The sequence below is a fragment of the Chanodichthys erythropterus genome, chromosome 13 (genome assembly GCF_024489055.1).
Source record: "Chanodichthys erythropterus isolate Z2021 chromosome 13, ASM2448905v1, whole genome shotgun sequence".
NCBI lineage: Eukaryota > Metazoa > Chordata > Actinopteri > Cypriniformes > Xenocyprididae > Chanodichthys > Chanodichthys erythropterus.
This window is the reverse complement of record NC_090233.1, coordinates 15,370,578-15,383,428: the sequence shown is the minus strand read 5'-3', so window position 1 is coordinate 15,383,428 and position 12,851 is coordinate 15,370,578. Positions and strand designations below refer to the sequence as shown.

The 12,851-nt window shown below is 38.0% G+C and overlaps 1 protein-coding gene across 1 annotated transcript in view; it reads left to right on the top strand.

Moving 5' to 3' along the window:
• Positions 1-9,814: 9,814 nt before the first annotated feature.
• Positions 9,815-12,851, top strand: part of pappaa (pregnancy-associated plasma protein A, pappalysin 1a) — a 103,274-nt gene continuing 100,237 nt past the window's right edge. Inside the window, exon 1 of the mRNA XM_067407423.1 lies at positions 9,815-10,202. Coding sequence (XP_067263524.1) covers positions 9,815-10,202 — 388 coding nt within the window. The remainder of the gene's footprint in view (positions 10,203-12,851) is intronic.

The window sequence follows — 12,851 nt, the reverse complement described above, 5'->3', positions numbered from 1 at the left end:
TTAAGGTGTGGTAGTACTCATACCGTCTACAACGTCACCAAGGCTTGCCCCGATCAGCCTGACGGGGGCGCTACAGCAGTCAAAAGTACGAAATGGCTCATAACTCCTGAACCGTTAGGAGTAGGCTTAATAAGTGTCTTATATTGTTGGAATGCATGCCTCGGATTTGCTCGTCGTTCAGCAACATTTTTGTGTATTTTGGATTTTTTGAAAAAACTACTTTTGCAAACTAGTCCTAGGTTTTTGGCCCGATCGGAACCAAACCAATGCAGCGAGATTCTCCAGAGAAACTTCGATTCATGATCTCTAAAGGCCGCTTAAACGTTTGAAGTGGGTGGAGCCACTTTAACTAACTCAGCACACCTATGTAAGAGCTCATTCTGTGGTCGTCTGAAAAAGAATGCGGCGACTGGCCACTTGGTGGCGCTTTAAAAGCAAAAAAACATGAACATGGCTATTCCTATTTCACTGTCAGTTCGATCAACATGAAAATTGTCATGCAGTGTCTTTGTGCCATGACTGTCTATGAGGACACTGACAGAGAAGGTTAGGGTTAGGGGGGTGCTTTCGCATTTTTTATGTGCACAAATGATCGTGTATCGCACGATTTTTCACACATGCCCACAAAATTTGTACCACATGGTAGAACTCCTCATTCTGAGCAACTTTGCCTCTAGAACTGCCACTGTCATTCGAATCGTTCATTAAATATTGGAGATTTTCAAAAACCAACTTGGGTGAACTAGTCCTAGGTTTTTGGCTCAACCTCGATAACTTAAGCTTAATAAACCATTTATTTCCTATGGTAAATTGCCCATATTGGCTGTAAATGGTCCTTTCCATGTATTATCGAGATGGTTACGGGCTTGCTAAATAAAACAAAAAATCTTTTTACGCAAGTGCTAAATGCCTTTTTTTCCAAGCACAACTATGCAATATCTTTAAATTAAGCTAAATTAAAAAAAAAACAAAAAACAAATTAGTGATATTTGAATAAGGGCTAACAAATGTGAATTTTCCTAGATCAGACAACACTTTTGGTCTCAAATCACATCTAATCAGGCACAATACGGAGTACAAATTAAAACAACACAATGGGCTCATTTGTCTGGTGAACCCAATTTTTCATGACACATGAGCAAATATAAATACCTTTTATATTACATAACAATAGTACACTTATTTACATTTCATGTCAAGACTGGCACATTAAGTGGCTGTTCAAACAATGTTTTTTTTTTTTTTTTTTTTTCATTCCAATGCACTACTTTTCCATTGTTTTTCTGTGTAAACATGTTTTAGACTGACGCGTATGACCGTTGCGCTCGCATCTTGCGTCTTTTGCAGTCAAATCTTTCTTTTGCTATAAGAGCAAATGGGAAAAAACATGTTCGCTGTAGTCTCCCGTTCATGATGACTTCTGCTTCTGAGAACCCCGGAAATGTGAAAAGGCTCCATATTTGGCAAGTTATAATCGTGGAAGATGAACAAGGGCTTTCAAAATGGTCTCTGTGGTGATGAACCGAAATGAAAATTCTTTGGCCAAAACACAATATATTTGCTTAAAAATAGACAAATCTCCTGGATATGTATCTGTATTTTCCTCATGATGAATGGGTGTTGGTTTGCCAGTATTCGCTCAAGAGGACCTCATCGCAGCCTGTAGGCCAGTGATGTACAGGATTACATCCACGCATAGGGGATTTTGGTGGATTTTGTGTGCCATTGTGGATTTTGTGCTGTAGCTTTGTTTGGAACTATTTTTGATGGCCGAGCAAAAACAGACAAAGAAACTGGCAATATTATGTCTAAAATACGTTGACAACTTGCTTATTGAACAATTGCAATAATGCGGTTTTGCTTGATGATCTGCTGCCTTGATCCAAATCACAACCATGATGATATTTGGGGAAAAACGGCACTCTTACTCATTTATTATTGATTATAATGTAATACACTAAGCATAAACTACAAGTTACTTGCAGAGGAACATTGTTTTGTCCATTTATGTGAATTTTGCATGTTTTGATGGCGCATCAGTGAAAAATTACTTAATGAAATATCAAAGTGCCTCAAACAATGTTTTCAATATATAAAACTAGATTTTATGTGCATTTTCCGAAGGAAATGTAAATAATGCTTAGTGCACAATGTTGACGGGGCCGAAGGGCAAAAATTGGATCAATGACATCATAACTGTAATAATGCTAAATTTAGCTTTATTAAGAAGCAAGTAGCTTTTCAAAGCAAATGAACGGAACGAGCACTGCTGCTTTGTGAAAAGTCTTTAGTTATAGTATTACGTAAAGTTGAAGGGACAAATGTAAATAATGGGAAATGAGGATCATCAGCAGCAAGTAATGACATTCTGATGTTCGTGTGTTGTTCTTAAAGCCATATGCAAATAGACTTTATATTGTGAGGTGTCCATTATAATTGTTTACAATCAAAAAGTCATGCTCAAAAAGAGGGCTGTGCATTTAGTGACAGATTGTTTTTAGGATGCATTAATGGATTATATTCCAGTGTGTTTTTCCTTTTTCTACTCCAGACAATCAGAAATCAGCCTAGAGACTGACGTTTGGAGGATTATCATGTTATTCTCTTTCAAACACCCTGCCCCGAATCGGACATGATGGTGTGTTGTTGGCACAGGTTACTGGAATAAGATGTGCAACTCTCTTTCTATGGTCCATGACAAGATTAAGGTATTTTCACAAACAGCAACACATTCTCAAAAGAATTTTGCACGTATGAGTGTGCATTTCTATTTTTGTAAGGCCCTAGACGGATTACACAACACATTGTGTTGAATAAAGCTGTAATCTTTTTTAATAGTAACAGAGGACAGAAAGGTTCACATGCTCTGGCATGCACAGGTGAGGAGTAATGATGCTAAATTTAACGAACAGTTTAATGTGGCTTTTGATATCGTGGCCATAGTAGATTGGTCTGGAATGTAATTGGTTATAAATGATCTGAAGGATGCCGTCACAGCTGAACAACGGCACGTAATCTCAACCTTCAATACTCCATCAATCTCCGAACTACTTCCTTTCAAGAGCCTGTTCACACTAAGAATGAACTATTTCCACACTAACACACGATAGCGTTCTGTTTATTACAAGCGTGCGCTGCAGTTTTGTCAGCTTTTTTTGATTGAAAGTCTTCAGGTTGTGCTGGAGGAGTGCTCAGCTCTTGCATCGTCAGTACAGGATCTTTGGAGCTGCCGATTCATGTGTGAAAATGATTCTTCATGCTCCCTCCCAACCATTCTTTCACAGTTTGAGTCTGATGAATTCTTTGAAAAGTCATGTCCAGTCCTGAAGAAAAAAAATAATAATATGACTAACTTGTAAAACTAGTCTAAGCAGTGTATGCAACCAACCCCAGGTACGGTTTAGAGTTTACCACAGTGATATTGGACGAATTATGCCACACTGCCATTGAATTCACGTTACATTCAATAACTTGGAGAACCCAACACAGAGCCATTCAAGTTTGGCCAATGCTTTTGTAAATAATCTTTCATATTTCTTAATGAAGAGGTCAAAACATGTTAAGAAACAGAATAAAAGAGGGAATTTATTGCTGACTGCAGAATATCAAAAATAAAAAATAGAGCAGAGTTCAGTTAGTTTAATAACATGCTCAACTTGACTGAATCATGAGCAACAGCAGAACTGAATAGATTCAGACATTTGATAAAACTTAAAGCCATAATAAAATGCACAACAGATCAGTATGTTCACTGTACACTGGATTAAAAACAACCCAAGTTGGGTTGAAAATGGACAAACCCAGTGGTTGGGTTAAATGTTTGCTTGATCTGCTGGGTCGTTTTTATTTAACTCAACTATTGTTTAAAAATGAATATATGTCTGGCTTAAAATGAGCCCAAAATAATTAAAAATCAGACACATAATTACTAGATGCAACAATAATATTCAAAAGGTGAACATTCATTAAAAACTTTATTCAATTATAATTAATTAAACATATTAATGTTAATTTACAACCTATTTTGGGTTCATTTTAAGTGATCAGTAAAGTAATTTTTAAACATTAGTTGAGTTAAATAAATCTACCCAGCAGGTTGGGTTTAAGATTCAACCCAACAGCTGGGTCAAAACAACCCAATCATTGGGTTTGTCCATTTTTAACCCAACTTGGGTTGTTTTCATTAACAAATGTTCATTTATTAAACACATTAATACATGCTAATTTCCAACATATTTTGTTTGTTTGTTTTTTTTACGCAAATGATACAGTAATTTTAGTTTAAATTACTAATAGACTATTATAATATAATTATGTAATGTAATGTAAAATTAACTATTATAATAGTTGAGTTAAATTTAAAAAATAAAAAAATAAAAAAAATAAAACATTTAACCCAGCCGCTGTGTCTGTCCATTTTCAACCCAACTAGGGTTGTTTGTAACCCAGGATTTTGTTTTGCATCTTTATTCAAGATATATTATTGTAAAACATGCCTTAATACACAGATGTGCTGAACAACTTATTTTAAGCATGTTTAGCCATCAAAATACTGATTGAATTTTTTTTGCAGTGTATGACAAATGTAAAAGTTTCATGACATTTTGATTGATCTGTTGACCACTCTTTAGTCTAATGATCCAGGTTTTTATTGAATGCAATTACCCAAATTTTGTTTCCTCTGGTGACCTGACCGCTGAGACCCATGCCATTCTTCTGTTCTGTCTGGACAAAGGAAAAAAAAGAAGTGGTCTCACCACTGCAATGTGACAAAACTGAGACAAATATTTAACATTGGTTTGGCCCTGTTTAATGGTAGGTAGCAATTTTCTGCTGTCTGCGTGTTCGTTTACACCAAACAAACAGAGAACAAAAGCTCTTGTGGCATTCCACACCAGCTCTGTCTCCACGCTCCACACAGATGGTCTGCCATACAAAGGTGGACCACCTCAAAGAACTGAGGAAATGAACTCGCCAACAATTTCATGCAGAATAGCGCAAATTCCTACTCTTTGTCCTTCTCCGTCCTGTTCTCGTCGTCATATTTTTTCCTCTTTTAGAGGGTGCGTGCATTCGAGCAGTAATTAAGTGCAGTCACATGTTACAGTGCATATTCTAATCAAGTACATGTGCTTAAGAAGGAAGCTCATTATCATTTTATTGTAATTATAATTTATATAATGCAAATCATTTTCTGTATCAAAGTAAATGTTTCCACTAGCCTGCCTCGTGATAATTTCTTGTCAAGAGTTTCTAACACTTTACAATAAGGTCCTAGTATTTTAATGCATAAGCAAAACATTTGTTACAGCATTTATTAATGTTCATTAATGTTATTTATTGAAAAGTCAACTGTTCATTGTTGGTGCATGTCAGCTCAGGTCCATTAAATAATATTAACAGATACAAAACTTGATAATGTGTTTGAAAATGTTCAAATTAACATTAACTGCGCTCTAAAAAAGGCTGAGTAAAAAACATCCCAAGTTGGGTCGAAAATGGACAAACCCAGCGATTGGGTTAAATGTTTGCCCAACCTGCTGTGTAGTTTTATTTAACCCAACTATTGTTTAAAAATGACTATATTGCTTGCTTAAAATTAACCCAAAATATGTTGGAAATTAACATTTAGTAATGTGTTTTATTAATAAGCAATACAAGTTTATTGTTTAATTATTACTCAATGTTCATCTTTTGATTGCTATTGTTGCCTCTAGTAATTATGTGTCTGATTTTTAATTTCCAACATATTTTGGATTCATTTTAAGCCAGACATACAGTAATTTTTAAACAATAGTTGAGTTAAATAAAACTACCCAGCAGGTTGTGCAAACATTTAACCCAACCTCTGGATTAAAACAACCCAAACGCTGGATTAAAAACAACCCAAACGCTGGGTTAAAAACAACCCAATCGCTGGGTTAAAACAACCCAAACGCTAGGTTAAAACAACCCAAACGCTGGGTTAAAACAACCCAATCGCTGGGTTAAAACAACCCATTCCCTGGGTTAAAACAGCCCAATCGCTAGGTTAAAACAACCCAAACGCTAGGTTAAAACAACCCAATCGCTAGGTTAAAACAACCCAAACGCTAGGTTAAAAACAACCCAATCGCTGGGTTAAAACAACCCAAACGCTAGGTTAAAACAACCCAAACACTGGGTTAAAACAACCCAATCGCTGGGTTAAAACAACCCATTCCCTGGGTTAAAACAGCCCAATCGCTAGGTTAAAACAACCATAACGCTGGATTAAAAACAACCCAATCGCTGGATTAAAACAACCCAAACGCTGGGTTAAAACAATCATAACGCTGGATTTAAAAACAACCCAATCGCTGGATTAAAACAACCCAAACACTGGGTTAAAACAACCCATTCCCTGGGTTAAAACAGCCCAATTGCTGGGTTAAAACAGCCCAATTGCTGGGTTAAAACAGCCCAATCGCTGGGTTAAAACAGCCATAACGCTGGATTAAAAACAACCCAATCGCTGGGTTAAAACAACCCATTCCTTGGGTTAAAACAACCCAATCACTGGGTTAAAACAGGCCACTCGCTGGGTTAAAACAACCCAAACGCTGGATTAACAGTCTCGGGTCAGCGGTCATGCCGGCGTGATCACAGCGTTTTTTTTTTTTCTAACCAGTGTGAAAGAGACTTAAAATATTCAGTTAATGTTGCACATACAATTAAGAGCTATACACCATTTTAATCTGTTGAACATCTTCTTTTATTTGTGTACACTCAGAGTAACAACAAAATGCTGTGCTTTTTGTAAAATAAAGAAAACTAACATGATGCGTGATCTCTCGTCTCCCTCTGAACGAAGTCCAATCTGATAGTTCTCAGAAAATAAACTGTAACTTATGAATACTAATGACAAAAAAATTAGACTTATGTCTAAAAAAATTCAGTCAGTACATGCATACATTGTCTCAATCATGTATTTATCGTCTTGAAAAGTGTTTTGAATAGCCATAGTTAGCGATCTCTGGCCTCTGTTAGTTCGGTTATTTCCTGGATCGCCTATTCTTCTTTAGTGCTCAGGCATTTGTGGACTAAAGGTGTACAGAGCGCCCTCCAGCTGCAAGTATGAATTCAAAACACAGTATCCAGCACTCATAGTGATGACAATGAATCCTGAATAAATATTACTCCTCTGTATAGAAAATTGACAAACATATGAGAATCCATCAGTATTTCTCCAAATGTGCATGCTTTTAAGCTAAAAGCCTGAAATGCCACAGAGGTTACATAATTGTTCAGACACTTTGCATCACAGAAATACATTATATTTTAAAGAATATAATAGAATACCATTATTTTAAATTGTAATAATATTTCACAGTATTGCTATTTTTTTCTGTATGTTTGATTTACATTATGATGAGATTTGAGACATGATCAACAGAGGGTTTTTTCACAGCCTACATGACTGAAAGGCCTCATTAATATGCAAGTCATTTCAGGTCATTATTATGTGATTCTTTTGTCTTATCAGGTGAGAATCACCCATTATTCATGATTATTCACGCCTCCAAGCATACTGTGTTTCTTGACCAAAGATGTTTTAGAAAATTTAAATCTCTCTATTGTTTTATATGAACAAGCAGGCAGCATAATTTTTTACCTCATTTTGAAGCAAACACTCTTGTCTACAACCTCAAATACCCAGAAGTCTTGTGAACAAAGATTTAATATATATTTTTTGGCCTTATTTCAGTGACTTAAGTTTTTTGTTTTTTCAATAACCATGCATAAATGTTATTCCTTCAAAAACACAAACATGTACATACATGTTCCTCACATATTATGGTAGCCTAGTTTGTGCTGAATACAGTGTAATGACACTTTTTCCATTACTATGTTTATGAACAACTGAAAAAAAGTACAAATGTCAGGACATGTCAAAACTTCTCCAAGGCCCTAAAAATCCCCAGACCCCTGAGGGTTAAAAACAACCCAATCGCTGGATTAAAATCAACCCAAACACTGGGTTAAAAACCACCCAATCGCTGGATTAAAAACAACCCAAACGCTGGATTAAAACAACCCAAACACTGGGTTAAAAACAACCCAATTGCTGGATTAAAAACAACCCAAAAACTGGGTTAAAACAACCCAATCGCTGGGTAAAAACAACCCAATCGCTGGGTTAAAACAACCCAAACGCTGGATTAAAACAACCCAAACACTGGGTTAAAAACAACCCAATTGCTGGATTAAAAAAAAACCAATAGCTGGATTAAAACAACCCAAACACTGGGTTAAAAACAACCCAATTGCTGGATTAAAAAAAAAAAACCAATAGCTGGATTAAAACAACCCAAACACTGGGTTAAAACAACCCAAATGCTGGATTTAAAACAACCCAAACGCTGGATTAAAACAACCCAAACGCTGGGTAAAAACAACCCAAAAGTTTGTTTTATTTTGCTTATTTATTTCTCCTTGTGCTGTTGGTCTCCCCTTTCTAATTATTATTGTACAGCACATTGGTCAACCTGGTGTTGTTTTAATTGTGCTTTATAAATAAAACAAACAAAAACAAACAAACAAACAAACAAACAAAAGCTGGATTTAAAACAACCCAAACGCTGGATAAAAACAACCAAATCGCTGGGTTAAAACAACCCAAACGTGATGAAACAACTCATTGGCTTTGTTAAAATAAGCTTAAAACATAAATAAATCACAAAAAAAAAAAAAAAAAAAATGTTTAAAAGTTACTAAATTGCTGGCTTAAAATGAACAAAAAATTGGTTTGAAAAGTTTTTATTTATTTAATATTTTATTTATTATTCTTTAATTATTACTCAAACACATTACTAAATGTTAATTCCCAGCATCCTTTGGATTCATTTTAAGCAAGCAATATAGTCATTTTTAAACAATAGTTGGGTTAAATAAAACAAACATTTAACCCAACCGCTGGGTTTGTCCATTTTCAACCTTGGGTTGTTTTTAAGCCAGCAATTTTTAGAGTGTACAACAACTGTAACAACTGATCCAGTGCGACTCTTTTGTGCTGCGAAAACTTTCAAATGAATGAAATGGTTTAAATTGTAGCCACTAGAGGGATACACACACACACACGCGCGCGCGCGCACACACACACACACACACACACACCCCTTCCCAACTCTGGAACACTATCCAACACTTGGAGGAGCGTGTGTGTGAAAATGCTCCTGCCGTCAGAGCTTTACCTGTGACTTCAGCACAACACGAGAGGAGGATCGGGAGGAGAAAAACTCGTGTAGGACAGAAACATGGGCTGGTCTGCTTCCACCACGTTCTCTCTCTTAAAAGACTGAAGGATCCCCACCAGAGCTCACAGCACACATGAGGATCCGCGATGCTCTGGACACCTCCGGACCTCCTGCAGACCACCTCATTCACTTCAACTTCTGACGCCAAGGCAACTTCAGCACAGAGAGCATCTGAATGTGCTCCATCCTCAGATATGACAGCCCGTCATGTTTGGACGTGTCCTGCCTTCACGAATTGTTCTTAAACATTGTTTTGCGAGTAGAGAAAGACAGAAGTGCACCGAGTGTGAATGAAGCTCTCACTGATCGAATCAATGAATTAAGCCTCGATCTCGTCAGGAAAAAGACAAACTCCAGCTCGTGTTAAGAGCTTCATTGATTTGTCTGTCTGGAGCATTTTCGTCTTTGACAAAAGAAGAGGAAAACAAAACAACAACAATAACAAGTGGAAGGACTTTGGAGAGGAAGAGTGCGTCCGGGACATTATCATACCCATCGCCATCATCATCATCATCATCATCTCTCTAGTTTTGGATAAAATGAAAGTTTGGACTTTTCTCCAGTGTCTCGCCATCCTGCTCGTCCTGTGTGTGGGATCAGACTGCGGGACGGTCCTGAGAAAGACCCGATCCAAACGCGAGCTGGTGAAGATCAGAGAAGCCAAAGCGGTCTTCCCTGGGTCTTGTGCCACCCGGCTGCCTCGGGGCAAGCGCTCCTTGCCGGCGCTGGACCGCCGGCTCCCCCGCCAGCGCGGCCGCTCCTCTCCAGCGGAGGATGCGAGCTCCTCTCGGGGGAAAGCCGTTTATTTTACGGGCAGAGGGGACCAGCTGAGACTCAAGCCCGGCGTGGAGATACCAAAGGGCAATTTCACCCTCCAGATGTGGGTCAAAGCGGAGGGTGGGCAGCGTTCCCCTACCGTTATAGCTGGTAGGAACAGATTTATGCATTTTACGTGAGTTTGAATGTTGCTGGAAGAGTAATGCATGTGAATGTGGCTTTGACAGTATTAAGTGCATAACTTCCAGATAACATCTAGATCTATCAATCAGTGCAAGCAATCACGTCAACGCCGAGACTTAAACTCGTTTCTAATATTAGCTAACTTGACAGGGAAAATTATGCCTTCATTGGTGCAGATCTGAGAGCGCACGCGCACGTCTTTGCGCGTTTGAAGAGGCACCGGGTTTACACGCACGACCCTCGAATCCCTGAAAGACCCCAAATCCCCCCCACCTCCATTCAGCTCGGAGGGAAACACACGAGAAAAGTGCGCGCACGCTACACGCGTTACCAAATCGCATCGCATTCTCCTCCAGTACCTGCAGAAAGCACAATTCTAAGTTTGCAAACACCACAACAGTTCTGTGCGTTGACGTTGGTTTTTCAGTGAGTAAGCATTACAGCATCGCTTTCGATTCCGCTTTCTGCCGACAGAGAGCGTAAAAGACACAACACTAGGGCAGTCTTTTTCTCAAAGTCATGAGCAGAAAAAACATACTGGCTGCTGGAGGTGTGATTTTCTAACGCAGTCACGCACGACTGGAAAGACCAGAGTGAGAATCCACTGGTGATGCGGCAGCGGGCATCTCTGCTTTACGCGGGGGATCTGATGTCAGCGCGCCCCCTCCAGCACCCTCCACACTGAGATGACATCATCTGTTTCAGGCTTGCAGTGGGTTTGCGTTTGACTGGATGCCTGATCAGGGATGTGGAGATAAACAGTATGAAATCTCCCACACACGCGTGCATCCGATCCATAGATGCATGCGTGATGATGCTGTACTGTGACATAATCAAAATGAAAAACAAAAGTCTGACATCACATTCAATATTTTGGATTTTTCCTTTTATGTAAACAAGGATTTAAAAAAAAAAAAGTTATGATATTAGCCTACACACTGTAAAGGTGACTTTTTGAGTAGTAGTGTTGCTTGGGCACTTTCCCATTGAGAATAGGCAGCACATTTCTATTTGGACACCTTAGATCGAAATTTGTTGCCCATTCCCAATGGGAAAGTGTCCAAGCAAAAATGCCCATCAGCATTGCTCAAGAATTAAGTTCTTGCCTTTAACCCTAATGCGATGTGTCATGTAAAGCACCTGTGACAAATCAAAAAATCCTTCAGACGTTTCTTAGAGTATAAATGAAGATGCTTTCACTAATTTCAATAGTCACTAATAAAATAAGCATATTTATGACATTGACCATGTGAGATTTTTTCGTTCAGAAGGACTTGCAAGACTTGCTTTAACTGGAACGTTTTCAAATCCAGCTGCAATAACATGGATCATCATGTTTTGAGCCTGTTAAACGGATATTTCACCTACAAATGAAAATTCTGTCATCGTTTACTCACCCTTTTTGGGCACCATTGCTATTTGGTTAACAAAAATTTTTAAAATGTCTTCTTTTGTGTTTCACAGTAGAAAGTAAGTCAGACAGGTTGGGAATGGTGAGTAAATGAGCACAGAATTATCATGTTTGACATTTAAGAGAGTACGGCAAAAAGAGAACCATACCGTAAATTAAACTTTAATGAATGAATGAAATAAAAATGAATGATAAACAGACACAAACAAAAACGTTTTAGATTTCACATTAAATATGAATATCATAAATCCATGCGCAATGATGCTCTGACTCTATATCAAATTATTTTTGGGTGTGATGCAAGTATGCGTTTTTCGGTAGGTTTTGAACTCTTAGATAACTAACAAATTCCTTTAAAATATCAACATTTTTCAAGGTATGTGAAGTGAATATCTGTTGTGTTAGGATATTAAAAAGAAGAAGGAAAAACAAAACAAGAAAAGGTGATTGAAGTGGACTCTGGCTTATGTAGTCATGCTTAATCTTTTAAATCTAATTAATGCCTCTGAGAATGAAGACATAAGGCACTTGTTTTGAGGGAGGCCAGTGCTTATTTTCAGCAGTCGTTGTTCTTGTTGTTGTTTTTACTCAGCGTTAGCTTTAATGTCGAGACTTAATGTTGTTTTTGTCTTGTTTTGTTTTCGAGTCATGTTTTCATTCCATAATGCACAAGATTGAAGCGTGTGGAAAGAGGCTGCTGAATAGATGATTTGAACGTGTTTGACACAGGAAACATAAAGCAAAATTCTGCTCTACCTAACGGCAGTAAATTCAGCACCCTGAACAGCGCTGAGTTTGTGTCTGCAGGATGGATGGTAGATTTGGACGAGTGCTCTATAGACCATGAACATTATTTACAGTCATGACTTGGCAGTTGAAGAAGAACTCGAGACAGACATCACCCGACAGCAGATCGGACAGAAGATCTAGCTTGTTTAGATTGTTGAGGTTTAACTTTGGAAACTGTACTGGAAAAACCACATTGTCTTAATTTCATCAAAACCTTATGTTGACTTTGATCAGATGATTAACGCCGTCCACCTGGTTCAAGAGAGCGCTCAACACGTTAGATTGATGTGAGAGCAAGAAAAAGTGCTTAGCTGACACTGATCTTCCATAATGATGAGATACAAATTGACTTACACAGCAGATCTGATCTGAGATACACTGCAAGCATGACCGGCTAGGTGACACCAAAGGAAGGA